The sequence below is a fragment of the Etheostoma spectabile genome, chromosome 2 (genome assembly GCF_008692095.1).
Source record: "Etheostoma spectabile isolate EspeVRDwgs_2016 chromosome 2, UIUC_Espe_1.0, whole genome shotgun sequence".
Classification (NCBI taxonomy): Eukaryota; Metazoa; Chordata; class Actinopteri; order Perciformes; family Percidae; genus Etheostoma; species Etheostoma spectabile.
In genome coordinates, this window is record NC_045734.1 from 10446260 (window position 1) to 10471967 (window position 25708).

At 41.3% G+C, this 25708-nt stretch overlaps 1 protein-coding gene across 4 annotated transcripts in view; it reads right to left on the bottom strand.

The window, feature by feature from the left end:
• Positions 1 to 25708, bottom strand: part of cntln (centlein, centrosomal protein) — an 87256-nt gene that overhangs the window by 43123 nt on the left and 18425 nt on the right. For all 4 annotated transcript variants that reach the window (XR_004334958.1, XR_004334956.1, XM_032535303.1 and 1 more), the window contains exons 10-13: positions 19473 to 19613; positions 13054 to 13173; positions 10263 to 10384; positions 6286 to 6402 (exon numbers count right to left, since the gene is read on the bottom strand). Coding sequence is in view for 2 of the 4 variants with exons in the window: in XM_032535303.1 (XP_032391194.1) it covers positions 6286 to 6402; positions 10263 to 10384; positions 13054 to 13173; positions 19473 to 19613 (500 nt within the window). In the remaining 2 variants the exon portion in view is untranslated. The remainder of the gene's footprint in view (positions 1 to 6285; positions 6403 to 10262; positions 10385 to 13053; positions 13174 to 19472; positions 19614 to 25708) is intronic.

Here is a 25708-nt window from a genome sequence, read left to right on the forward strand (position 1 = left end):
AAGTGTGCCCAATTACCTTTCTGCAATTAGCTTGATTCCTGCTAAAGGCTAATTATGTGGAGCCATGCTCGGAGCTTAGCACTTTCAAGTTATTATTAGGACCCCAACTGAAGTCTACTGAGGATACACACAAGCCCACGGAGACAACCACACCTGAAACACATACCTAATTCCCCTCCCTTCTGCTCCACAGAGTCAGAGAGAAACACTAGAAACAAGCTCCAGCTACTGGTGGCATTCTTCCCTCAGTTAACCTCATTACAACAGTAGGTCTTCCTTCTGAATGACTTTTTAAGGCATGCAGCGACTGCAGCATGCACAATACTCTCTGAAATCTTGGAGAATAAACAGGGCATTTGTGGCTAAGGTGAACTATGATGACCATAATTGCAATTGACTCAAACTAGACACCTGTTTTAACCAATCTAATTTTGCTAGCTCAACCAAGATATTTTTCCCTACATTTACCAAGGAAATGACCGGGGAAAAGTTATCGCCATAGCACAGGGAAAGAAAGTAATTAGCTTTTTAGCCCACACAGTCTAGTAGAGGCCTGGTCTAATGGCTGACCGCAGCTTAAATAGGTACACAATTGGCTATACCTTAGGGGGGTGGGAAAGCAGATGGATATGTGTCGCTCCTCTATAGATTTTCCTCCATAAATGAATTCAAGTCGATGAGGCACCAGCACTGCCTTATGTGTCCAGGCTGTTAATGGGACAAATGAGCTGAAATATGTAGTGTGTGAAAGGAGCCTCTTTCATCTCATGTTTCTCTTTTATGCCTTTTCGGGTGCTGATGGTATTGACGCTAAAGCAAAATTCATATGCAAAACATTCAATTTTGTTAAAGGATGAGCATACTTTCTTGGATGGAGAAGGGATTAGATTGCAGATGGAGATCATTGGTCAGGGGTCTCCAGTTTCACAGCATAACATTCGGGAGATAGAAGACTATTGCAACCTTATTCAGTAACACTCAGTGGTTGCAGAATGTGCACCAGTCTGCCATAGATAGCGGATTAGCAGAGCTAGGGATTTTACAAAAGCAATAACACTAATTTGATTTGTTATCGTCAATATTTGCCAAGATTATTTAGTAAAAATAAATGTATATATATACTGTATACATATAGTATGCCATTTTGTTACATTTGCTTTAGTTTTGTTACGTTACATGATGTGTCACAATGTTACTGCAGAAAGAGTTTTGTTTGTCTCAATTTGGAATTACAGCATCTGTCAATGCTTTCGGTTAATGTAAATACAACCACATCTTTTTACGGTGTGTACAGCTTTTTCTCTGTTTCTTAAGAGTTTCAAAACTACAATTTAATTTGGGACTGCACAAACCGTTTCCATGAGTGGCTTGCTCCAATCTCCCCTTACAGTTGCACTTTGCTTCCTTGTTTGAGTACATCATTTGATAAACCGTTACTTACTATTTTCAGCCTATTGGGGTCCTGATGATGGGAAAAGAGTAGCTTAGAGAATTCAAAAGGATGTTTAGGCAACACTGTAGTAGTATTGAGCTAAATCCAAACCTCAAGGAGCTATGTTTCAGATCTGCATCACATTATAGCCGCCTCCACCCGAAAAAGATTCTACACCTTTCCCCTACGTTAGACTACCTTCAGGAACCTGCGATCTGAAATGAAACCATGTTCTTCTATCATATCCTTGTTATCACAGAGGACAGGTTCTCAACAGCCACACCTCCTAATGAGTATTTCAAGTATTTTTCTTTTTTTAATCTGAATGATAAATTAAATTTTCAATTCCCTCTCAACTTGCCGTTACACCTCAGGTAGAATAACACTCAGCAGGCATAAAGGTTTTGAGGTAGAAACCAAACTAAAGGCACCAGACCAGGTGTTATGTTTGGTAATGATGTGGTCTGAAATGTAAGTTTGTGTCTCACGCCGCTCTTTTGGCCCCTTTTTTGAAAACATTTGTCTCTCTCGTGCAGCGCTAGAACTTCAGCCCTAAGCTATCCACTCCATGTCATTTGATCTTGACTCTACCGGTGTTGCACCTAACACAGCTTAAAGCACAAACTGCCAGCCTCCATCCACAAGGGTGTACAACACAACATCATCTGTAGCCATTGTGCTTTAACATGCCAGCTTCCTCCTCGGCACATAAAAATACACAGGAACAGCAGGGAATAGGGTGAGATAGTGGGAAAAAAAAACCTCTGGCATTTTTGTCACTGGGGAAAGAATCTTTTTTTTTGGGGGGGGGGGGGGGGGGGATATTTCCCTATGGTTAACTCAGGCTAGAGGGCTATTCATTCATGGAGGGAGTTTTTGTGGACAAACCACTGTTGTCAGCCAAAATGGTGACTGGTGGAGTTAGTAAATGGCTCAGTGCTGTATTTTAGCTCTGGGCGATGCAGCGGCAGCTGTTACAGCAGCGAGTCTTTAAGAGTTACCGTAGGTTCTCCAGCCACAGGCAGCTGATATGAGAGGTGAATGGGGATTCATGTAATAACCTCTGGTGGAAACAACATAGGATGTCCACAATATTCCCTGTGCAAGAGGCTTGTTCATGCTGCTAGGTATCCTGATATGAAATAAGACAATATCATAATGGTGTATTTATCAAACATGATGAATAAGTATACACAACTACCAGAGTCAATGACTATTTGAATATGAGAGGAGATAGGCACACTACATTCTCCCTTCTTTACGTTTGAATTGTATTTCTGAGGTTGGGTTCTTTAAAATAATAGTTTTTTGTGCTCTAATTTGATCTTGTTATGGGACTAAGTAAGACTTGATGGTGTGCTGAAGCTTGCATTATAATTATGAACCAAGTGTAAAGCAAGTTTTCTTTACACAATAATTAATTTACCAAATAATTAATGAAGGAAAAACCTTAGTTGTCGGATTTTAAAACATGCATAAAACATTCTGTTTGTGTGTGTGTGTGTGTGTGTGTGTGTGTGTGTGTGTGTGTGTGTGTGTGTGTGTTAGAGTGTGAGTGTGAGTGTGAGTGTGTGTGTGAGCAAATGTGTCCCTCCTCCAACTAAGCCCTGGTCCGAGGAGCAAAAGACTCTCATTACTTCTAATACCTTTTAGCAAATCAAGATGAAACGAAAAGAAATAGAGGAATCTGAGGAACATCGGGGTAAACTTTATTAAACTTAATTAGTGTCAACGTCGCTTATTGGGGAGGTTCACATCCATAATGGTCACTCTCTATAGAGGAGCTTTCACTGCTGCTGCAGATGCAAATGATCTCAAAGGCTTTTTCCCCAGTAATCGCTAACTAATTTATGCTTTGATGTCGTCTGAGTATAGCATCTTAAGTGTGAGGGTGCACTGCATGCGTTTATTCTGTTTATGGGGCCTAAATAATCCCTGCCTCTTTTTTACCAACAGACCTTTAACAACAATTAACAAGCACGGACACGGAGTGCCGCAGACAGAAGCATAATGAGGCAGATAAAATGATCCCACTGCGATTCTTTTAGCCCACCCTGCCCGTAGCTTCTTGCCAACCATCTACCATAACCAGAAGGAAATCTCAATCAAAAATCATCCTTGGTGTCAAGAAGTTTATTTGTTTGTGCCTTTTGCCTTAAAAGCACTCCAGCGAGCATCTGTGAGAGACTGTAAACTGGTTAAATGTTGAGAGGTGGGTCTTCATGTCAGAATCTGTCCGTGCATAATCACATGACTGTATAAGAAGAAGCTAGTTTTCTACTAGGATTATTTGCGGACTAAATGATGAAAGAAAAAAGGCAGTCCCATACTGTTAAGAAAGGTTGAAATCATGAGATGGCTAGCATCAAAACAGTAAATGTTTTAGACAAATTCAACTTGGTTATTACATTTCTAACGATTAATTTCAGTTCGCCATGGATACCTTAAATTCTTATCAACAGCTTTTAAAGTGACAGAAATAGACCAAAAGGTGCATGGAAGTAGTGGCCTTGTAGTGCATGTCTTTTTTTTTAATGGACTGACCAAATGATATGCATATCTTAACAATGTTCAGAGACACTAAACCACAACACTCCACACAAGAAACCATCCTGCTAATAGTTTGCTACGATTTTGTGTAAAAGGTTGTCAAACAATAAGCAATTTGTTGCTTACTGCATCATTATGCAAGTCATTATGATGAGCCATGGGGAGCCAGTAAATCAGCTAAAAAACAGACCTGTTTTACCGTATTGCTCAACCTCTTACTCAAGTGCAGAGATTAGAGGCTTCATAACCTTTTCTTAACACTGTGGGGACCCACTGTGCAGGACTTATCCCAGCAATATTCATTCTGGGAAACGGTCATTTGGGCCTCAAGACGGTCTTTAAAAGTGCTGTTTCTGGAGGAGGTGATAGGAAGCATCTGTGCACAAAATCATGACAATAACGGAGCGCAAATGAGTTTAAACAGAGACTCTCCTCTAAAGCCAGCCACTTGGCATTCAAAGCTTTACAAGGGGCCTTTGTTTGGCCCTAAATTCTTCAGCTTCCAGGAGTTAATTACCCATTAGTGGATCATTGCTAACACTTATCTAGCATAACCTTCACAAGCACAATCATTATAACACGGTCAATGGAACAACAAGCTGCAACTGCTTTCCCCAACAGTTTCCTGGGAGTTATGATTTCACAAACTGTTGTTGTTGTTGCACTGTGATGGACGCACTTTTGCCTTTTCTGTTGCCTCTCAACAGAAATTTGCATTGCAGAGAAGTAAAGCTGTTTGGTTAAGCTGGCTTTGTCCATAGTCCAAACAACCTTATCTGTTCCTGTTTCTTCCGACAACAGGTATGGAAGAAAGCGAGGACTGATATAGAGATGGGCAGTATAATTTTGCTTATTTCAACGCACTGAGCTGTCCGCAGATGAGTGCCCTGGAACGGAGAGTTTTTCTGAAGTTTAAAGATCCCAGCCAAGTTTACTTTGCACCAGCCACCCGGTTAAGGAGGGGCTCTGGGGGCGGGAATGGAGGAGATGAGGTTGAGCTGGTAAGGGGCACATGAAGGGGATCAACACTAACCCCGGAGGACAGGCCAGTTACACAGCTAGGAAAGAGGCCAGCCGCTCTCCATCCCTCGTGGTTTCCCTCGCAGGTCAGTTCCAAGGACCCTGCGTATTCTCTGTAGTCTGCCCCCCCCATCCCCAGACCATCCAGTACTCAACTCTGCTCAGCTCTAGTTGTGGCCGGGCAGGCAGGCGGATGGACATCCCTTAACAGGCAGCATCGGCAGCACTAGGGCTGCTAGCCTGTAATTAGCTCGGACAGCTCAGGCTTGGAGAGAGGCAGCCGGGCTATATCATAATGAGCTCAGCTGGGATTAGGAGGACAGGGCTGGGGGTGAGCAGAGGGGAAAGCAGTGGAGGGGGTGGGGGGCAAGTACTAGAATTCTGGCCTCGGCCTACTGCAGCATCACAGAGGACCAGAGGGAGGCAACTGGGAAGACAAGTAGGAAGAGGGGAAGAGAAGGGTACAGAGGCATAGGATAGAGGAGGGAAGAGGTGAGAAGAGGTGAAGGCCAGGGGAGATTGGGGAGAGGTAGACTGTGGCTTTAGGCCAAGCTTTGAGTAGCATCATAGAGGGTCAGTGTTAGTGGTACGGTTACAAGGGCTTTCTTTAGATCAAACAAGACAATGGCTGTACTACACCCAGAGACAGACTTAAAAACAAAGACAGGAGGAAAGAAAGAAAAACTAAGTAACAAGAAATTCAATGAAAAGCACCTCTTGCAGAAAAGTAATTCTGTAATAAAATACCAAACTCAAAGTCAAGATTTGAGCGAATTACACTACTACAGCTAACTGACTATAAGTATGTATTGAGTATCTTATTGACACTCACTTAATAACACCAGCAACACGACTACAGTTTGGCATAAATGTTCCATTAAAAACGCAATTATTTCACAAAGACACAGCCAGGGAGTCTGATAATGTGATTTTACTTCCTGCACTTTTATGTGTGAATATTCGGGCAGCCAATTTTACAAATGAGCACAGAGTCTAATGATCTTGCTTTGGCCCCTGCTGGTTGTTAATGATGTGGAGGGCTAGGTGGATGCTGTGAAGTTGGGAAGGGCACACTCGAATTTTAACACCCACAAACAAGAAGGGACAGTTGGAGTGCACGTCAGTATGTGTGTACACGTGAGAGAGAGAGAGAGAGAGAGAGAGAGAGAGAGTGTGAGAGAGAGAGAGAGGGTTTTAAATTGAATGTGTGTATGCACACTCAAACGTCCAGTGCTGATATTATCTATGATTCAGCCAGGCAACTTTGACAGCAAGGGACTTACTTTTCAATGGAGAGTTTCCTGGTGAGGTTTTTTAAGTAGGCCAGCTCATTCCAAACTGCATCACTGTTCTCTTGTCTTAGCTGCCATGGTTCTGCACGCTGCATCCTTCCACCTGGCCTGGGAACACACACAGATGCGCACACGCAAATAAATGAATGAATGAATGAATGAATGAAATAAATGAAATTAATTAATAGTAAAGATATATATATATATATATATATATATATATATATATATTAATGTACACAACAGTGATGAAAGGTTTACTGGCCTACAGCTAAGGTAGCCATAAGGTAGACAAGCTTAAGGATTAAAACTTGCGTATAAATATATGACTATGCTAACAATTTTTATTTTAAAAGATTAGTATTGTATGCACCATAAAAACGTATATGTACAGACATTGGGCCACCCTACATGTGATTGTAGATACAGTTTATTATGCCACTAAATTTTATACAATATATGTTCCCTGCTCCATCTCTCTTTCAGCTAGGGGGTCCTTGGCCTAAAAAACGTTGAAGACCCCTGACATAAACCAAATATACTAACAAGGGAAAATGGCTGGTACTGTACATTATCTTGCTGCCTCTGGCCAATTCACATGGGGAAACAAGGCCCCAAGGTCTCACTCTGTTTTTGTTATTCAGCCATCTTTAGCAGTATTCAAATGAGTAGCCTTGACTTTGACATTTCAGTGGCAAATCATGTACACACGTATGCATGTTTGTTAAAGCCCTGGGCACTGCCCGTGTGGCAGGGCGCTGGACCATTCCCTGTGTGCCATGCAAATATAAATAATGGCAAAAATACACTCTCAAACGAGGTCATTTAAATGTCTACACCTCACTTATGAATACTTAATGACACTTTGTGCTCAATGGCTGCTCCCACCATTGAACCTCCCTTTTAACACACACACACTGTCATTACTGCCCCCGACTGCATCCCTGCACACACCCAACTCATCAATCAGTCTCAGCCCAACACATTCAATTCCAACAAGCCTTTAATTTGCAAACTAAAATAGCTTTTAGTGAGAAATCCACAGATTAAAAAAGTAGCAGATGAGAATATTGTTTGAATATTGCACACACACCCACACCCACACCCACACACACACCCACACACACACACACACACACACACACACACACACTTAATCAATGAGGAAATGGATCGGGAGGGTCACTGGTATTGCGGAGGGCTCCTTTTCCCGTGGTCATTATTGGCGGTGTAGACACAGCCACACTACGCTAATACTACTTAAACCCTGGTGCCTGGGAGTTGAAGGCTAGTGAGGAACAGCAAATGTTTTCATTTAATACTGCTAATGCCCCTGTGAGCAATTTGGAGTCCTTGAACATCTCTGTAGGGTATGTGTGTGTGAGTGTATATGTGTGCTATCTTTGGGCTTGGGTTAGTTTCCCCAATGCTAAGCTACTTAACGGACAATCTTACTGTATAGTCACAGATATTGATACAAGTTTCCTCATTCTACAGGAAGCATACAATGAATTCAGCCTGAGCTATCTCATCACTGTCTGGAACCTGTAAAAGTATATGAATTTACCCATAGCTCTGTTTTAATTCTTTCTGCGTGTGATTTTTAAGTATGCAGCATATCAACAGCATTCCTTATGAAAGGTGTATGAAGCTTTATTAAGTCACGGTAAAGCATTATACATTTTAATTTGTTTACAGTGGGCCTAAAAGCTGTTGAACATGGAGCCATGAGAGAGCTATCTTCTTCAGGCCTCAGTGCTTCCTCCCCGATGGTATCCTAGTTTCCATTATTAAGCAGGAGGAAATAGAGAGAACTTTTCCACGCTGCTGCGGCTAATTGCTCTGATTCAGGGGGAATCTGTTTATGGGCGCAACTTTGATCAGAGTACGGATGCTTTAATAACCTTTAATTTTATTTGCTCACCCCCATCATCCCCAGTCTGATTAAAAAACTTTTTCCCTTCTCTAATATAAATAAGAAGTTGACTTTTCCCCCCTCTCCTTCATGCCATTTTGGGAAAAATATGGTGGTAATGGTGAATGGCAGGGTGGTTTCACTGGGACTGGCCAACTGGGCACCACCTGCATGCTGATGAGCAAATGGATCCTTCGTCTGCTGTTTGATTGGCTGGTGGCCATTATGGGTGGGACTGGTTATCACACACACTAGTGACGTCACTCAGCCGCTGGCTGTACAGCAACCAATTGTCTAAATTAATACATTATTCTGCCGAGGTGAAGATTGATATGAGGGAAATTAAAATCTGGAAACTATAGAAAAAATTATGTTAGCGTTCAACAGTAAGTTTTACCTGACATATATTGTGTTTATATAAAAGTACTTGTAAGTACAGGCATACTGTATTTATGTGGCAGGTAAAGGGCAGTGACGCAACGCAGTCTTATCTTTTTGTCCTGCACACAAAAGGGGAACAAAAACGACCCCCTGCTTTTTCCAAAAAAGCCAACAACACAGCATGGAAGCTACAGGGAAATCCCTAACAAGCTCGAAATGCAATGAGACTCGACGCCTATCCCCACTGACTTGTTAGGGTTTTGATTTCCAGGCACTAATGGGAGTATTTAAGTCATTTTCTATTGTCTCTCATTCAGGCTGGCATTACCCCAGTGGGTTTAAAAGCTATTTAAGGATGGGGCTTAATGCCAAATGAATGCCAGGATCATAACATTGAGTGACTGGCTGGTGCCATGAAGGGCTCTGACTGAAAAGGGCAAAGCTGCCTATTGCATCAATTTTATGTCAAATCAGTTCTGAAATACAAATACACTGACACTGGATAGTATAAACGTATTATTATGGATTTGTAGGTCTTCTTAGCTCTTTACTCTTAACTAGAGCCCTGTATCATACAAACATACATGTACAAGTTTTCTTCTAACAAAGGCAGTCTTTGATGAAAGTACATTATTTCACCACACAGAGCATTTCCTTGATAACCTGTTATAACGTAAAACAACGGCACAAGTGGTGTTGACTCTGAGAGCTCTATCTCTCCACATCACTCTGTCTTTGTTCCCACTGTCTCAGACACATGCTGTTGAGCCGCGCTGAGCTGACATGAGCCGAGTCGAGCCTAGCGCTGAACACGCTCTCTCACTCACTCCACTTTCACACGGGCTCACATTGCACTGCTGTTTTCTTTAATTAACCCAGAGAGAAAACAGCCGACAGAGTCAACACTTTGCTCCCGCGCGACCACCAAACATATGTACCTTTAGTCACATTTCAAACTGGACTCAATGATGCAGTTGGAGAAAAGAAACAGAGACAGAAAAAGTGGGAACAAGCTGGGGGAGACAATGGAGAAAAAAGACCCTTATACAAATGACATTTTCAAGCACATTTTTTTTCAGCGTTGTGTAAAAATCCTGTGGTGTATGGTGACGATAATAGGTTGAAGCAGGAAATGAACATCTCCCCTCCTCCACAGGCCTTCTCAAACACCTTACACCCTCCAGGACCAGACACCTCCAGTTCTCACATCCTAATGAACACTGAGGGAGAAGAGACGCAAAAGCACACACACACTCTTGGCACAAAACGGCCCAAATTGACTGGGCTTAAAACCTCAGAGCTTTTCAAAAGGCAGTGGAAGGAATTTCTCCCACTTTCCCAAATCCAGCACTGAGGTCTTGTCAGACAACATGTGGAAAGCAATGAGTCCCTAAGACGATTTGTGAGTGGTTTCAGAGGGTAGTAGCATTTCACAAGGGCTTTTAACATAAGACAAGGTGAGTTTTGTGCTTTGAAACGTCTCTTACTGCCTGCTGCTGGACGTTATCCAAGTTACTTTGTGTATGCAAAGATCCTCAGTGTTTAAGGAGTCTGATGTGTGTACACCAACACTTCCTGTGCATTGTGTGAATGTACAGTAATTATTTTGTCACATATTCCTACTATGTTGTGTGACACGAATTTGTTACTAAACATTCAACCGTGTACTTACATGACATTTGATTTCTCCATCCCTTTCAGCTGGTCTCTGACTGTCTTGTAGTTGGTCTGAATCAGACACAGGCGTTCACGACGTTTATCATGAGCACTCCTCAGCTCTTCATTCTCCTCTATCTGTAAGACAAAGTGACGGGATTTCTTTTTTTCTAAGAGTTGTGCATGTCAAATGAAACATAACTTGACTGAAATAGGTAGTCAGTTTAATTTACACTGGCACAGCAGTGTAGCAGGGAAGCTGAGAAAAGCTCCTCACCATCTACATATTTAAACTGGTCTACAGCTGAAACACCTTTACTTGACAGAAACCAGCAATTTCAGATTCTCTTCTCCGTGACAAGTGTTTCGAATCTCACTGGACAACTGAGACATCATTAAGGGACAACATTTACACGCTGAGTCAATGGGGTCATAGAGCACCAAGCGGACGGACACAGACACACACACACAGGAGAAAATCAAAAATCACAATATTTTTGACCGGTGGATTTGTTGCTGACATTGTTGTTGACAGCTATTAAAACACTGCAAGATTGGACTTCAACTTTAAAGAAGGAGTAAGAGAAACCAACATATAGATTTTTCTTGTCAGGGGCACCCCTCCTCCTCATCACACTGACCTTAACAGCGAGGGCGATGGAGAAAACACTTCCAAAAGACAGGACAAACAGAGGTGGAAAAAGAGCAAAGGAAAAGAGAAAGCCAGCTGATGAAAAAAAAGGAAAGAGAAACAGAGGGAACAGAGAAATTAGAAAGAGAAGAAAGAGAGAGCAAGGCAAAAGTGAAAGGAAGAGTGCAGGACAGGTTTCTGCTTGAGTGGCTAGGGCTGGGGAGAGTTGTCGAGCGCTTTCTGTAGGGAAGGAGCTTGTTTACTGCTGATATGACACGGCTGCCCTGCAGAGAGGGAAATGTGAGCCCTCAGCCCTGTTATTATTAACAAGGACAAAGAGAACGGAGAGAGCATACAAACATGCAATGGACACACAACAGGTGCACACAGACACACAATGCACATTCACACTGCCAATGTGACAAGTATGGATTTTTCCTGGTGCGGATTATTCACAGAGGACATCTGCAAGACAGGCCTCCTCAAGCTGCCCCCAACCTCTCAAAAATAAGGCTCTAATGAAAGGGGCCAGACCAGGGCAGTGTTAACTGGTGGAACTAGGAGCTGGGGGAGGACACAGAAGAGTTGAGACTGACTGATGGAGGGGGGGGGCAAGTGGCAGGGCATTAGCCACATCATGGCTTCCCAGGCTCCTTAGAGAGCTTCCCTTGGGCAGCCCAGTTCTGGACATCAGGCCACAGACCCTTGCCCACAGATCAATACACCCCCTTACTCAGCCAGCATACACATCTGTGGACGTTCTCAAGCTGAAAAATAATTACGAAGCAACAGCTACTGTTTACTTGAAAGTGTGCGGAAGAAAAAAAAAAGGCCATTATTATGAGAATTGTTTGTTTGTCTGCTGCTGTTAGTTGCGAAGGTCAAATGTCAATGGCACAGGCTGGCGTGCCCAATTTATTTGAAAGGCATTCTTTTGGAAAGAATTGGATAGGATCAACTGGAAAACAACAGAGTGGACAGAGTAAAGTATTGTACTGAAAGATGCTGGAGGTTGAGTTCTCAACTGTAGCTGATGGAGTGCATTTTGTTTAATGCCAGCTCCAAGCAAAGGACATAACCCCTACATCATGCTCTGAACTAATGCTCTCATTAATGTGGCCACAGACTTGAGTTGCCAATCACGGTTTTTCTGTGCATACCTTTGCTAAAAGCCCCTCAACTGGCAGACACGTAAATGGCACCATTAACTAAGACAGTCATGCGTGTCGTCTGTATCTATATTGAGCATTAACGTCTGACTAGTGATGTAATTCAGACACTTCAGATCTGACAAGAAAATTATGCCTAATGTGTTTCTGGAATTGTGTTCAAAGGGAGATGACCTCTGCATAATCACTCACTCACTGGTCAGCATGAAAGATGAAAAGGATAAAGAAAGGTAACAAGGAGGACAGCTTTAGAGAAAAGTTAAAATAAAATAAAAGGATTATGGCAATGGAAAAATATACTCTACTGACATAAAATAAAATAGAGAAAGTAAACTGTTTAGACCTTAAAAGAAACATAGGGGAGAGGTGAACATTAAGTGTTGCAGCCACTGAAGAATAGAGGGAGAAAGACGTCCTAGAGCATGTGAAGGTTAAAAGACCAATAAAGCAGATTCGTTTAAGGGAAAAACTCTGCTGCATCCACTTTTACCATAGCTGCAGCTCTCCTGCTGCTTCACTGCCTACGCACGCTCTGTTTGCGTGCGTGCGTGCGTGCGTGCTTGCGTATGTGTGTGTGCGTGCGTCACTGTGTCACTGTAAGAGAAGGTCATGGAGGAGTAGTGCAATTGAACCCTTTGGAGTTTGTGACTCTTACAGAGCTGCAAACCTTCCTCCAACCTAGCAGCTGATAGCAGCAATCATATGTAAGATAGTGGCCAGCGCAAAAACAGCTCAACTATGCCTGTCTACTGCTCCACACGATCAGTTGGACACCACTATGTCATTGAATGTGTCCAATTCAGCAAACAATACCATTTCAAAGTCAAACAGCCACTGATGTGTGGGAAAGCATTGAGGACGTAGAAGACAGAAAGGATGACGGGGGCTGCACAAAACAAACGGCATAAAGTTATTATAAACTATAAAGAAACATTGGGGATAGATTGATTCATGTAAATGAGAAAAGCAGAGGATAGTGTGTGCATTTATCTATGTTTGCTACTTACCTTTAATTGCAGCAGCTCCTCAAGGTCTTGAATCCTCTGTTCTGCCCCTCTTCTCCTCCCGCTACCCAACTCCACAGTGCTGGCTGGGGACAGAGACCTGGATCGCTGCACTGGTGCACCCTGGGACAGGGAAGCAAAGATGCACTGGGGTGAGAACTTGAGCACACTTACAGGCACATGCCCATGCAACAATTAACATCTGTAGAAACACTGAGTGAATGCCAATAATGGAATCATCCATGTTCATTCCATTCCCCTCTCACCTGGAGTAAAACATGCACATTGTCTTCTTCAGTACACACATATGCACACATAAACAAATATACTACCAGAGGAATAAAGCAAGCAGGCTAGAGCAGCAGTCCACAGAAGCTGAAGGGAGGAGTTTTTTTTAATTTTGTGTGCATGTCTGTGTGTTTGGAAGTGGGAGTTGCAAGCTGAGAGCGGCAAAGGTTTCTCCCTGCGACTGGCTAATGAGAATGTTCATTTCCATTTACATTGTTTCTTTGACAATAATGATGTCCCATTAGGGGAGACTAAAGGGGCTATAGATTCCAGAATGTGCTAGGCTTCATTACAAGAGGTGGGCAGGGAGGATGCTCTAATTGCTCTACTAGGGCCCTCCAGGTTACACTTGATAGGACAACTGGAAGAGCCGCCGATTAGGGAGGAATAAGGGGTGGTGCAGTTTGCTAGCCAGCCTCTTCTGTAGAAATAAATAAAGAACTGGAGAAGTGCTGGGGCCTCGCCATAGAAAAGCAGTGGGAACAATATGCTAGTGGAATATGAATATGGGAGGATAGGAAGCCCCCTGTGGTGCCAGGCAAGGCTGACCAGATGGCAGGCTAAAATATGCAATGTGACTGACTAAACATACACCAGTCCATGGGCTGAAGTGGTTGAGGAGTGAAGGAGAGGAGGTTTATGATAGGATGGTGGATCAAAAACCCTCCTCCTCAAAAAATGATGCTTTGATGTCAATTAAAGTTATAAAACTACAGTTTGGTAGAAACAGCAAGTGCATTTTAATTATACAGGACAAGTGTTCGAACCCTTCGAAATGATACATATATCAATCACAGGGGGCAGCAAACATGTTTTGAGAGCTTACTCAGTAGAGGAAGAGCAACGCATATATTTTTTTACAGTGCAGCCAAACAAACTGGGGGCTGTGAGGATTTACTGCGTGAAGTTGATTCAGACTACAGAAGACAGTGAACAATGTTGTCCTGCCTGCATCGGTCTATAAAAGGAAGGAGTCTGTCTGGCCAAATTTTCAGTTCAACAGGATGTTGGACCTACATGCACAAAAGAAGAAAAGCCATCACACGTGGAAGTAAACACTGGGTACTATTGTCGACGTGTGTGAATAAACTAGAGCTGCCTCCTGAACAAATGAATGTTTATTAACTGTAAATAAAAGTAATCCACGCACAATAAAGGTATATAATTAGATTAGATAGTACTTTATTCATCCCACAGCGGGGAAATTTCCTTGTTACAGCAGCATTTTCTACAATAAAAGCAAAACAAACAAACAAGTAAACACACAAGAAAAACAGGCAAAAAACAGCCAACGAGCAAAAGGTAGACTGAAAGTAAAGTAAAGTGGCGTCAGGATATTGTAAAGGTTGCGGTTGCCATAGTACAAGAAACAATATTGCAGTGTAAATAAGTGACATTAAAATTAAATTAAATATGTAATTAAAGTAATAAAGCAAAAGTAGGAAACAATAATAATAATACAAAAAATATAAAGGCCCCTGGCAAACATCGTCTTGCTTTACTTTTTACCCTTTTTCTAACTGGGAATGGTGGTATTGGTAGTGGTAGGAGAATTACTAAACAAGTTTTTTTTCCTGAAGTAAAACTATTAGCTATTAATTGTAAAACTATTAAAGTAAATGTTTACTTTAAATGAAAGACAGGCATTATCAGCATTATGTATTTAAATTTACTTAAAGTTTGTTTAAGGTGGAGCTTTCAACTCTAATATAATGCTGGATAATTTAATAAATATGAATGCATCATTTTTAATGTTATATTTTGTGAATAAAATCGGAATCTGCAAGATAACCAGTAACATTTCTCTGTCAGGTTAATGTAGTAGTACAATGTTAAAAGTACAAGGTAAGTCTTGGTATACAGTATTAAATATAAGTGCATTAGGGGCCTTCTGTAATTCATTTCGGGGTAGAATAGTTCTGAAGAAAAGAGGAGGCCAAGCAATCAGCCTGGTCCAAACAGGCACGTTTTGATTGGGCAATGCACTAATTTTTGTAAAAATCATGTATGCAATGGCTTTTGTCTTCTGCATCACATCAACGGCATATCATTTTTCCGTAAGATTCCTTGTGCATGGGTATGCAATTTGAATCCTGCACAGGAGAGGAAAATTACATTTGGCATTAAGGCAATTATTGCTGTAATGTCAATAAAAAATATTCTGTCCAAAATATTAAGGATTATAAAGATAATAAGTACACATTGTCACTTGACATGTTAATCCTTATTTATCATTATATTTGTAAAATCCTTTGTCTGTGACAAGAACGTCCAAGTATGCATGTGTGTTTGGGAACGTGCCCTACGATTACAGTTGACTCCAGTGACCTGGTGTGCCCGGTTCTGCTATCAATCCTTCATGGGTGCCAACCATGTGTTCTAACTCAGCCTTTATGACTCTATGCAACTAATTAGCAGATTGATCTGCATATTCCTGACGAGTGGCAGGCCAATTGGCTTAGCGTATATGTCCATCGGGGAAACTGAGAGGCCAAAAGGGGAATCCAACTCAACAAAAAGCCTTAAAAGTAAAAATGACTAACTATAAAGTAAAACTTATTTTGGATGAATTCTAAATAGGTTTTCAGGTACATTTTGGGGAGGGCTTATTCACCAACAAGCTGAATTTCCCATTATTAGTGTTTTTTTGTATGTAGAAATCAGAGGAGAGTGCGTTGTACAGGGGAAGATAACATGGCGACACTGACAAATGACAGAGTTTTGCTGCAGAAGTTCTCTCTCTCTCTCTCTCCACTTAGACTATCTTGTGACATTGTTGTTATTGTTCCACAAGACAGGCCTGAAAGATAGAAAGCAGAGAACACGAGGCAAAGAAAGATGTGCCCACTGTCTACCTCAGCTCGGCAGCTGGTTGACAGCCATGACCTGACCTGTACATTGCACCCTGTAATGGCTCTGCAAACACAAGAGTGCAATGCAGATGGACGGGGGGAGGAGGGCGTACAGTAAGAGGAAAATGAGGAGAGAGGCCTGAATCTAAACAGAGTCTGTATGCAAGCAAGAGTAAAACACTTAGTTACTGAGGGGTCAGTGTCACTGGCTTTAGAGCAAAGAAGAAACACCTCATCCACAGACTCCCTCCTCCACCCTTTCTCTCTCCATCTCCCAGAGAGAGGGGTTACTGTCATCAATGGGCTTCTTTATGATTGCAGTAGTGTGTCATGTGTGCATCTGGAGCTCTCAGCGTTGAACTTTTTCAGGTTCCCGGGCAAATAAGAATGTTGTACACATACAAGCACAGGGTAAGACACATGCATAGACAGACATACATTGAAGTGTACACACATGGGTGCACATATATACACAAAGCAAATGTACTCCATCTCACAAAAGAATATATTAAAAGGAGTACAAAAATATAAAAATTCCAAAGATACACTGTCAAACACCTGACTAATGTTAGAGCCGGTAACCAACAAAGACACAGTCATGTCAAGGCGGGCAAAGCTAAAACAAGTGTAAAGGGGGGCCCAGCTTGCAGTGGCACAGATATCACAAAAGGCTCCCCGGAGGCTGCAATCAACGACTTTTATAAGAAAAAAATGGTAGCATCCACTACCCAATGTGACAGACGCTGGAGAGATGAATGGAGAGTGAATTAAGCCAGCTCTCCCTCTCCTTGGCAAAAGCAGTTTTATCGCAGAGGAGATCCATGTTAAAATAATCTTTGTCTTCATCTGACTCAACAGAGAAGGAAACTGCAATGGGGTCTTCCACCATGTCTCCCCAGCAATAGCTAGTTGAAGCCGCCTTATCCCTGTGCTTTGCCAGGGCGCTGAAAAGGCAGGGATCAACTTTTGAGTCCACTGACATTCACAAGCAACGCTCAAGAATTCTAACCAGAATGGCCCTGCAGTGCTCGCAAGATTCTGCATCTGAGAGCAAAGTCTTGGCATGCTTTTACTCCCATACACTAACGGTCAAAAATTTGGGATCACTTAGAAATTTCCATTGCCCTCTATTATAGACAAAATACCAGCTGAGATCAGTTGCATTGCTTTTTTAACCAGAGCAGCAGTTTTCTGATTACATTATGTGCTTAAATAATTGCAAAAGGGTTCTCCAATGTTTTCTCAGTTAGTTTTTTTAAAATGATAACAAATTGGTAAACAAAATGTGCCTTTGGAACATTGGATGAATGGTTGCTGATAATGGGCAATGTAGATATTGCATTAAAGATCAGCCACCCACTCAGATCAGCTGGTATTACGCTGGCGATTATAAACACTGAGGTTCCAAGCAAGGTTTGAAGAGAACTGCACAGGTTGGATTCAAAGTTGAACTACATCATGCTCATAGTGGACCACTGAAAGTAAAAATTATCTGTTAAACCAATGTGGTTTTGAATTGACTAAATATTAATAAACTTATTAATTGTTAATTCACTTTTGTTTGTTTTTAAATCAGGCTTTTGTAGTTCAAATAAAACTTTCCCTCACTCAAAACGTCAGCTTAACACTTACTGTATGTAGCAAATTACAAGTCATGTGCCACGGTGCACTGCTCGTCGCCTCAGCCAATAATCCCGTTTCACTTATTGAAAGAACTACAAATTGTGTCCTAGGTGGTAGCAGTGGGCTGCACAGAAGGCTCATTTCATCAGCTTTTGACCTTGCAGGTCGGTATTATTGTTTAAATGGAGTGTAATGATGCATGGCAGGTTCATGGCTTCTTTGGAGCATCCTCACATTTAAATATAGAACAGCCAACAGCAACAACTGCTTAAAATGTCCACGCTATTTAACAGTAAAGTTTAACATAATTTATGGATTTGAGATTATGTTTACTTACCTAAAGCCAATGACTTTTGACTTAGTGGGGAGAGGGAGAGCCTAGTATTGGCTGAATGATGAACATGCCACAGTGCCACATGGCCACATGGCCGGTCGAATGACCAATGTTGGACCACTCCTACTGTAGCAGCCCAATAGAGGTGACTGCTTTGTGAAAGGTTTCAAAATTAAACTAAACAGTGAAAACTGAATCTAAAAGGTTATCCTAAATAATAATTCATTTTAATTATGTTAGTTTACTTACTTACTTATGGTCTTTTTGTGTCATCTATGAATTATTGCTCAATGCAGAATTCCTGAGCCCAAGTAACAAAAGGAAGCAGGACTAAGTTTCCTATTAATACAGATGTTTGCCATCCAAAAGCATTTCATGATCACAGGTTTTTAAAGGTGTTGAAAAGGTCAAAAAAAATGGTGACCACTGTAGGTTATCTTAGCTGATTGTTTTCTTTTTTTGGATAGAACACATGCACACTGTGTTAAACACACCGATTTAGACTTTTATAAATCAGATTATGTTTTTATTCAGCATAACAAGGCATCAAAAATGTATTGTGTGAAAAATGCATTATAGTCTCACTCTAAAAAGTATTGTCACAATTATCAAAATAATTAATAGTATGTGCATAACAACAATCCAATTATGTGTGTCTGTGTGTGTGTGTGTGTGTGTGTGTGTGTGTGTGTGTGTATATTTCCTAGGGCAAACAAAACAGAGCCTTCAGAAAAGGCAAGCACATCCAATGATGTCAATACTGTTTATTTATTTTGTACAAAATGATTATATTACATGTATGCCTGAACAGAAGCACCTTCATTGAAGCTATATGAGGACAGCTGTATAAATCGAACAAAGTGTCTGCAGTCCAGCTTTAGAGTAAGTGAAGCCATCTAGAAACATGTCCTGCCAAACTTATGAGTGGAATACTAAGAAGATCAAAAGCTTCTTTCTTGTTCATAATGTACTGTTGAAGCAGTAAATTAGCCAGTGCCTGAGCCCAAGGCATGCGTGAAACCAGCAGCACACGCCGTCTTGGTCACAGTAGGAAGGCCATCTCTGTGTGTGTGTGTGTGTGTGTGTGTGTGTGTGTATGTGTGCGTGCGTGCGTGCGTGCGTGCGTGCGCTGGGAGTTCAGGACAAAGGTTGGAAAAGACAGGGTCTGATAAACCACATGATTCTCAACAGACCATTTCCTTCATATCCCTTCTCCATGGCTTTGATCTTATCTGAGCAAAGTGGTAATGGGTAAGTGTGGGCATGTAAGCTGCTCACCCACGTGCTGTCTTTGACATAATTGGCAGTAGTGTGTGCTAACCTACCCGCAGTCCACTGACGATACTGGTGGATCTCTGCTGAAGGGTCTTATCCTCTGGCCTGGGATCTGATCCTCGGGTGGGGGCCCAGTCAGAATCAGGGCTAGACCTCTGAGCTGCAGCATCAACCTGCTCTGACACTGTTGCCTGTAGGAAAAGCGAGACAGTACAGGTGTGTTTGTGTTGTGAGTGAGAAAGACAGGCCTAGAGGTGCAGAGAACAACAGAAAAGTGACCAAACAAAATGTGAATCCAATGTTAAGACGACTTGGATTGCTGAGCAGCTGTTGTTTTGTGAAGCACATAAAAGAAAACAAGTATCATTGCCCTCAATATACTTCAAACTTGAACGGTTTACATGTAAGTGTTTGTGTGTAGAGCTTAACAGTGATTTAACACTTAGATTATTGTAAATATGTTTGACATGTGTCCGATCTAGAAGGATGTAGGTAAGGACTAGTAATTCATGATTCCTAATCTGTGACATGATGTCATGATATCTAGAAATAATGTTTTTCCCCCTAGTTTTTCATTTCACTTTAAAATGACACACTAGTGCCATCTTAACCAAAAGAGTATATAAACAAAAGATTTAATCTAAATATTGGTAGTTGAGAAAAAACACACATTCAAAACACAAATTGGGATTCCAACCCAGATATAAGATGTCAGGATAGGTGAGGTTATGTCAGCAATCTACTGGTAAAACGTCAAGAAAACAGAATTGTCTACATCTTGAAATTGAAAAGCAAGCAAGCTTCTTTGTATGATTTCTATATTCCTCTTATGATTACAAATCACAGTATACAGGGAGGAATCTATAGAAGAGGTGGAGATATCAGTTTGTGCATTAACAGTTATTTCAATGGACAATACAATGTTGTCATAATTTCTGCCACATTTCTATTGTTGAGTTTATAAAGGCTAGTTGACTAAATTAAGTCAAGGAAGTATAGAAAATCACAAGCTGACAGAGTTGCAAGTAGTTCAATGGACTTACCATGCATACTGGTTGTGCACATGACAATTTCATATGCCAAAGTCAATAACCAGATGTGTCATGTGGCAGTTGTACAGCTATCTACCACCTCCAGCATTGTGGTGTGTGCTTTCATGGCCCGTCTATTTATCAGTGTCTATTAACCTGCAGCATCTGCACACCTAAGCACACAGCAGGGACTACCAAAACAAACTGACGGGGACAAAGATAAGGCATAGGGCCCACCCACAGGGAAGTAGGTCGTGATCCACACACATCCACAAAGGCAATCACTGACACATTTCCATTCCTATAATGCAACAGTGCAAGTATGGATTTTAAAATGTCACTTAAATGACATTCTATCTTCACACTTTTTGCTGCTGCAAAACAGCAGAAACAGTCCTTCAAGGTAATATGAGTCTACAAAAAGAATGGCTTTAAGATCTGTTCTAGAGACACATACACTCTATAGTCAAAGGGCAGGCACATATGTACACTTTGTGAACACTTAGTTTATGCCTGAGTCCTTTATCATGAAGTTAACACTCACAAATATACCTTTTTGACTTCATCACCTTACTGCATACATTCTCACCTTTCTTTTCTTAAGTCCTTAATAACAAACAGTCTCACCTTCTGCTATCAACAACATGTCTACTGAACACATCAAATCAAACAGAGGCATTCACAACTGTGTTTTCCTGGTAGGCCAGGTAGTGCAGAAAACCGCATGGAATGTCATCACCTTTTTTCCAATGAGTCCTGATTGCATTATCAGAAACCTGGCATCTGGGTGTGACCTTGTTAACTGCCAGGGTAATCAACTTTAACCAAAGGGGAGGAGAGGGGATGATAAATTATTAGTGAGGAAGATTTTGTTCATGTTTTATTAAATTGGCCTGTCAAAGGGGGTTGGTCAAATTATCTGGGGCCTCGTTTATTGGAGGCCGGCCATATTGGCGCATCTGTTACAATTATTTATAATTTCCAGGCAGTCAGGAGGACGGACTGGGTTTTTTCGGCATCAGCCACATAAAGCAATTTAGAAATTAACTGATTAACTTTTTTCCCTCTCAAAATCTCTCTTATCCCCATCCTAGTTTTCATCCAGCAAAAAAGAAGGAAACCGCGAGACACTAAAGGTGCAAAGATGCAAAAGGGAAAGAATATTACAAGCAGCTTAGTGAAAGCAATGGACAGGGAGAGCATGAGATTGAAAAAGAGCAAGCAGGTGCAGTGAAAAAAGACCAAGAGATTGTGGGGAGGCTGAGGGAGGGAGGAGAAAAAAAGAGAAAAGCCTGCCTTGGTAATTACTGAACACGATTAGGTTCTTAGGGGAACTTGTCTGGCACTCGCGGCCCTCGCTGCTGAGGATGCGGCAGGCAGGACCATATGGAGGGAGGCTTGTGATTGTGCTCCCTGAAGCTCATGACCCGTCTGCTGCCGAGCCCTTGAGCTGAATGTGAAATGAGACTTGCCAGGCCTAATGTTCTACACATGCACCATTTATGCCACAAAACAAATCTGATCACTGTTAATTATGGAGCAGCTATAATCAGGAGGGGCCCCCGCCACACACACACACGACTACATGCGTACACAAATACATACTCACACATCTGTGGAGCCACAGCATTTGGAAAAGTGAATGAATAGGCTTTACAAGTGAGGGCTAGAAGGTACATGCCCCCTCTGGTCATGTGCAATTTGCATTCAAGATGGTGATGTGTGTGTGTGTGTGTGTGTGTGTGTGTGTGTGTGTGTGTGTGTGTGTGTGTGTGTGTGTGTGTGTGTGTGTGTGTGTGTGTGTGTTAGTTAACTGGTAGTGACTTTATAGAAGGACAGCACACAGTGAGTGGGATGTAGGGTGTGTGTATGTTCTTGTGTGTATATACACAGCCATGAGTCCTCCCACACAGTCTGTTTGACCTGAGTGTATGTGCTTGAACAAGTGAGTGCATGTATCTACAGCGGCACATGGCTGTGCTTCATTAATGAGGCGAGCTGTGCTACACAGAGGTTCTCATCTAATGAGAGCAGTTGAGCTGGTAAAACACACCACTGGAGTCCATGTCATTAGTATGTCTCTGGCCCTGGACATGGCCCAGCACCAAAAACACGCTCATACACAAACTCATGTTGACAACACCGATAATAGTGAAAATACACTAAGCATACACAAGATGTGTGGATGACAAAAATAGATTTATAAGTCATGAATGCTTATGAGACGCTAATTATTCGTAATTATTTGAATGTATAACCTTTACACAATGTTTTCATATGGAAAGGATTACTGATGTGTTGAGAGAAAGAGAAAAGGCATATGTTAATGCATAAAAGCAGCGGGTTACACTACATTTTTAACATACTCCTAGGGAGGTCCTGCCAGTTCAGCTGAAGGAGTGTAAAACTGAAGAGCAGCCAGAGTCAAAACAAGACCCATGTGAAAGACAATTCAAAACTACATGACTTCCCATCACATTTTACTGAGCCTCAGCAGAGGACAAAAAAAAAAAAACCCCATCCTTATTCTGTTCTGTACATTATTGTGTACATAAGAATACACAAAAGTACCCTGTGGCTGACTCCGTTCTGTTTGCCTAGCTCTTGGTTGAAAAATAAATGTCCATGTTTCTATACAGCATTTTGGTTTCATCGTTTTCACTCAATGGTTGCTATTAATGATGATGATGATCAAAAGAAACGCATCACCTAAGCCAAATGTGACCCCGCAAAATGGTGGGTGTATTTATGTGCATGTGTGTATGTGTGTAACTAGCAATTTAATTATACATCTCAAAGTGCTTCGATTGGATAACATAAATAACAAGCCAGAAGCAGATGTTTAAAAAAAAAAAAAAACATCTCAACAAGCTATGGGAGATACACCATGTGGGCTCCTGACTGGTCACCTTGGGAAATATTGCTTCCGTGTTTAAGGTTCAGTCTCTAAAACTTATGACTAGTGTGTTAACAACATTTTATGTTTAGCATGCTAAAACTGCATTTAACTATGGATGTAGGTGCAGGTGCACGATAACTTAGTCAGTGGGGTGGCATGGCTATAATGACAGGTCATATCTATGATAATTAGAATTTTTATTAGTGTGAAAACAAGCCTTTTTCACAGAAGAGATTTTGGCTTATCATAGTAGGAATAGCACAGGTGTTACTAATACCATTAATAGTGTCTCTGTTCTATTCAAGGGTCCCAGTGTGACACTGAACCAGCATGCACAATGCTGCTAATGGAATTCAGCCATAATCCATTTTTATTATTTACACTTGTGCTTTTCTAACTGTTACATGTCAACATATTTTTTTTTTTTAAAAGGCCTATTTTATCTATAGGTTATCGGCTTTGTTCTCTTATATTCATAGAAAACTTTTTTGGAGTGAATAAACATTCTAAATGTTCCCTTTTCAATGCTGATGAGAGGATAACCAGTGCTTTGAATGACTGCCCACACAATTAGCAACTTACCACTCATTTACTGTGGTGAAGGTTCCAGAAAGCCTGAGGTCTGCTATGGATTCTAATGTTGGTCTTTAATCACCGCACAGCTCTGACAATAGCCAAACACTAGACTACTATAAATACAATGATGCAGTTAGGGAGATAGTTGCAAATGATTAAATGTTTGCTCTAGCTATTTTTTTTCTTCACTAATGAGGACTCTCTTCCCTGTCTCGAGATTGTGATGGTGACTACCCAACCTGGCATTCCAAACCTTCCCAACCTGGCAGTTTGTTCAGACTGCATCTCATTGTGTGTGGGGTACACCCAGGTGCCTGAAGATCGTCCAGGCCCTCCAGCTAGAAGATCAGGGCATGAGGCCATTTCCAGTCTGACATGATGGAGATATCACACTGTTTTCAGTACACAGAGACCCATACACAATATAGAACAATTCTGAAAATACAGTGCAAGTAGTGCTGAAAAAATGAGTCGATTTGTTGCCTGACCAACAACCATTTTGATGATGGATTAATTAAGTTATTTATGAAGCAAAAAAACACTCTCTGGTTCCAGCTTTTCCTATGAGAAGATTTTCTGCTTTTCTTTACTTTCTTTTATTAAATTACTTCAATGTATTTTTTGCTCCGGAAAACTGTAATGGGCATTTTCCAATACATTTTCTGGCCTTTTATAAACTAAATAATAAATTGTAAAAACAATGAACATTGAAATTGACAATTAAAATAATCGTTATTTAGACCTACAGTATGTATACGTTTTGTTGTGTTGTACTGTATGTGAAGCTGACACAGGTTTAAAAAAACAAAAGCAACATCAATTTTTTAACATAGTGCTGACCCTGCAGGTTAATTGATATAGGAGGTAACAGTATCCAAAAACATATATTAACTGCCAGCAAGGCAGAACGGCTTGGTCAATATTTATGTTTAAGCCTTAATAAAATCTTGTTAAGCTTCCTGCAAATAGTTGATAAAAAACAGAAGAGAACAGACAGTCAATCTTGGTGCACAGCATGGAAGTATAAGCCACAATGGGTGTTATTACTCTCACCCATCCTCCTCATTTATTTCTGCTCCCCCCCCAAAACCACTGTGGGAGGGGTGTTCAAAGCCGTCGCTCTGGTCCATATTCAAATGAGCGCAGCATCTCCCCCCTGTGCTCCCGTTGCGATCAGCACTTTGATCAGCTCCAATGGTAACTTCCACCGAAACATTTAAAATTAAAATCAAATAAGCCTTAACAACCGGCGCATCGGAATTTAACAGGTGTTCGGGAGGAAGTTGTTACAGAATTTGCGATTATGTGCTCGGATACACACACCTTTAGTCAAACACACACCTACGTAGACACACGCGAACATTCATACTCACAACCTGTCAGTGAAATTACAGAGTGGGAAACAGAAAGCCCTCCTGACTGAGTGCTATACCTTGGGATACCTGATCTGTTCACTTTGATGTCAGTGGGTAAGAAAGTTAAAGAAACAAATCAGCCAGACAGCAGCTACATGTGTTCAGTAAACAAAAGTTCATATTAATTCTTAGCATTGGTTATAACCATGGTATTTTTATATTTAAATTGCAGCCCTGAAAATCTGTGATGAGTTTTTTTTCATTCTGACCTGGGGGAGGAGGAGACACGAGGTTGAGTTCATGTTTGTGTGATAAAATAAACACACATATTATGTATATGCACACTAACATACATAGTGTTCACACATGCATGTATGTATGCACGCATGCAAGCCCACACTACACACACACACACACACACACAC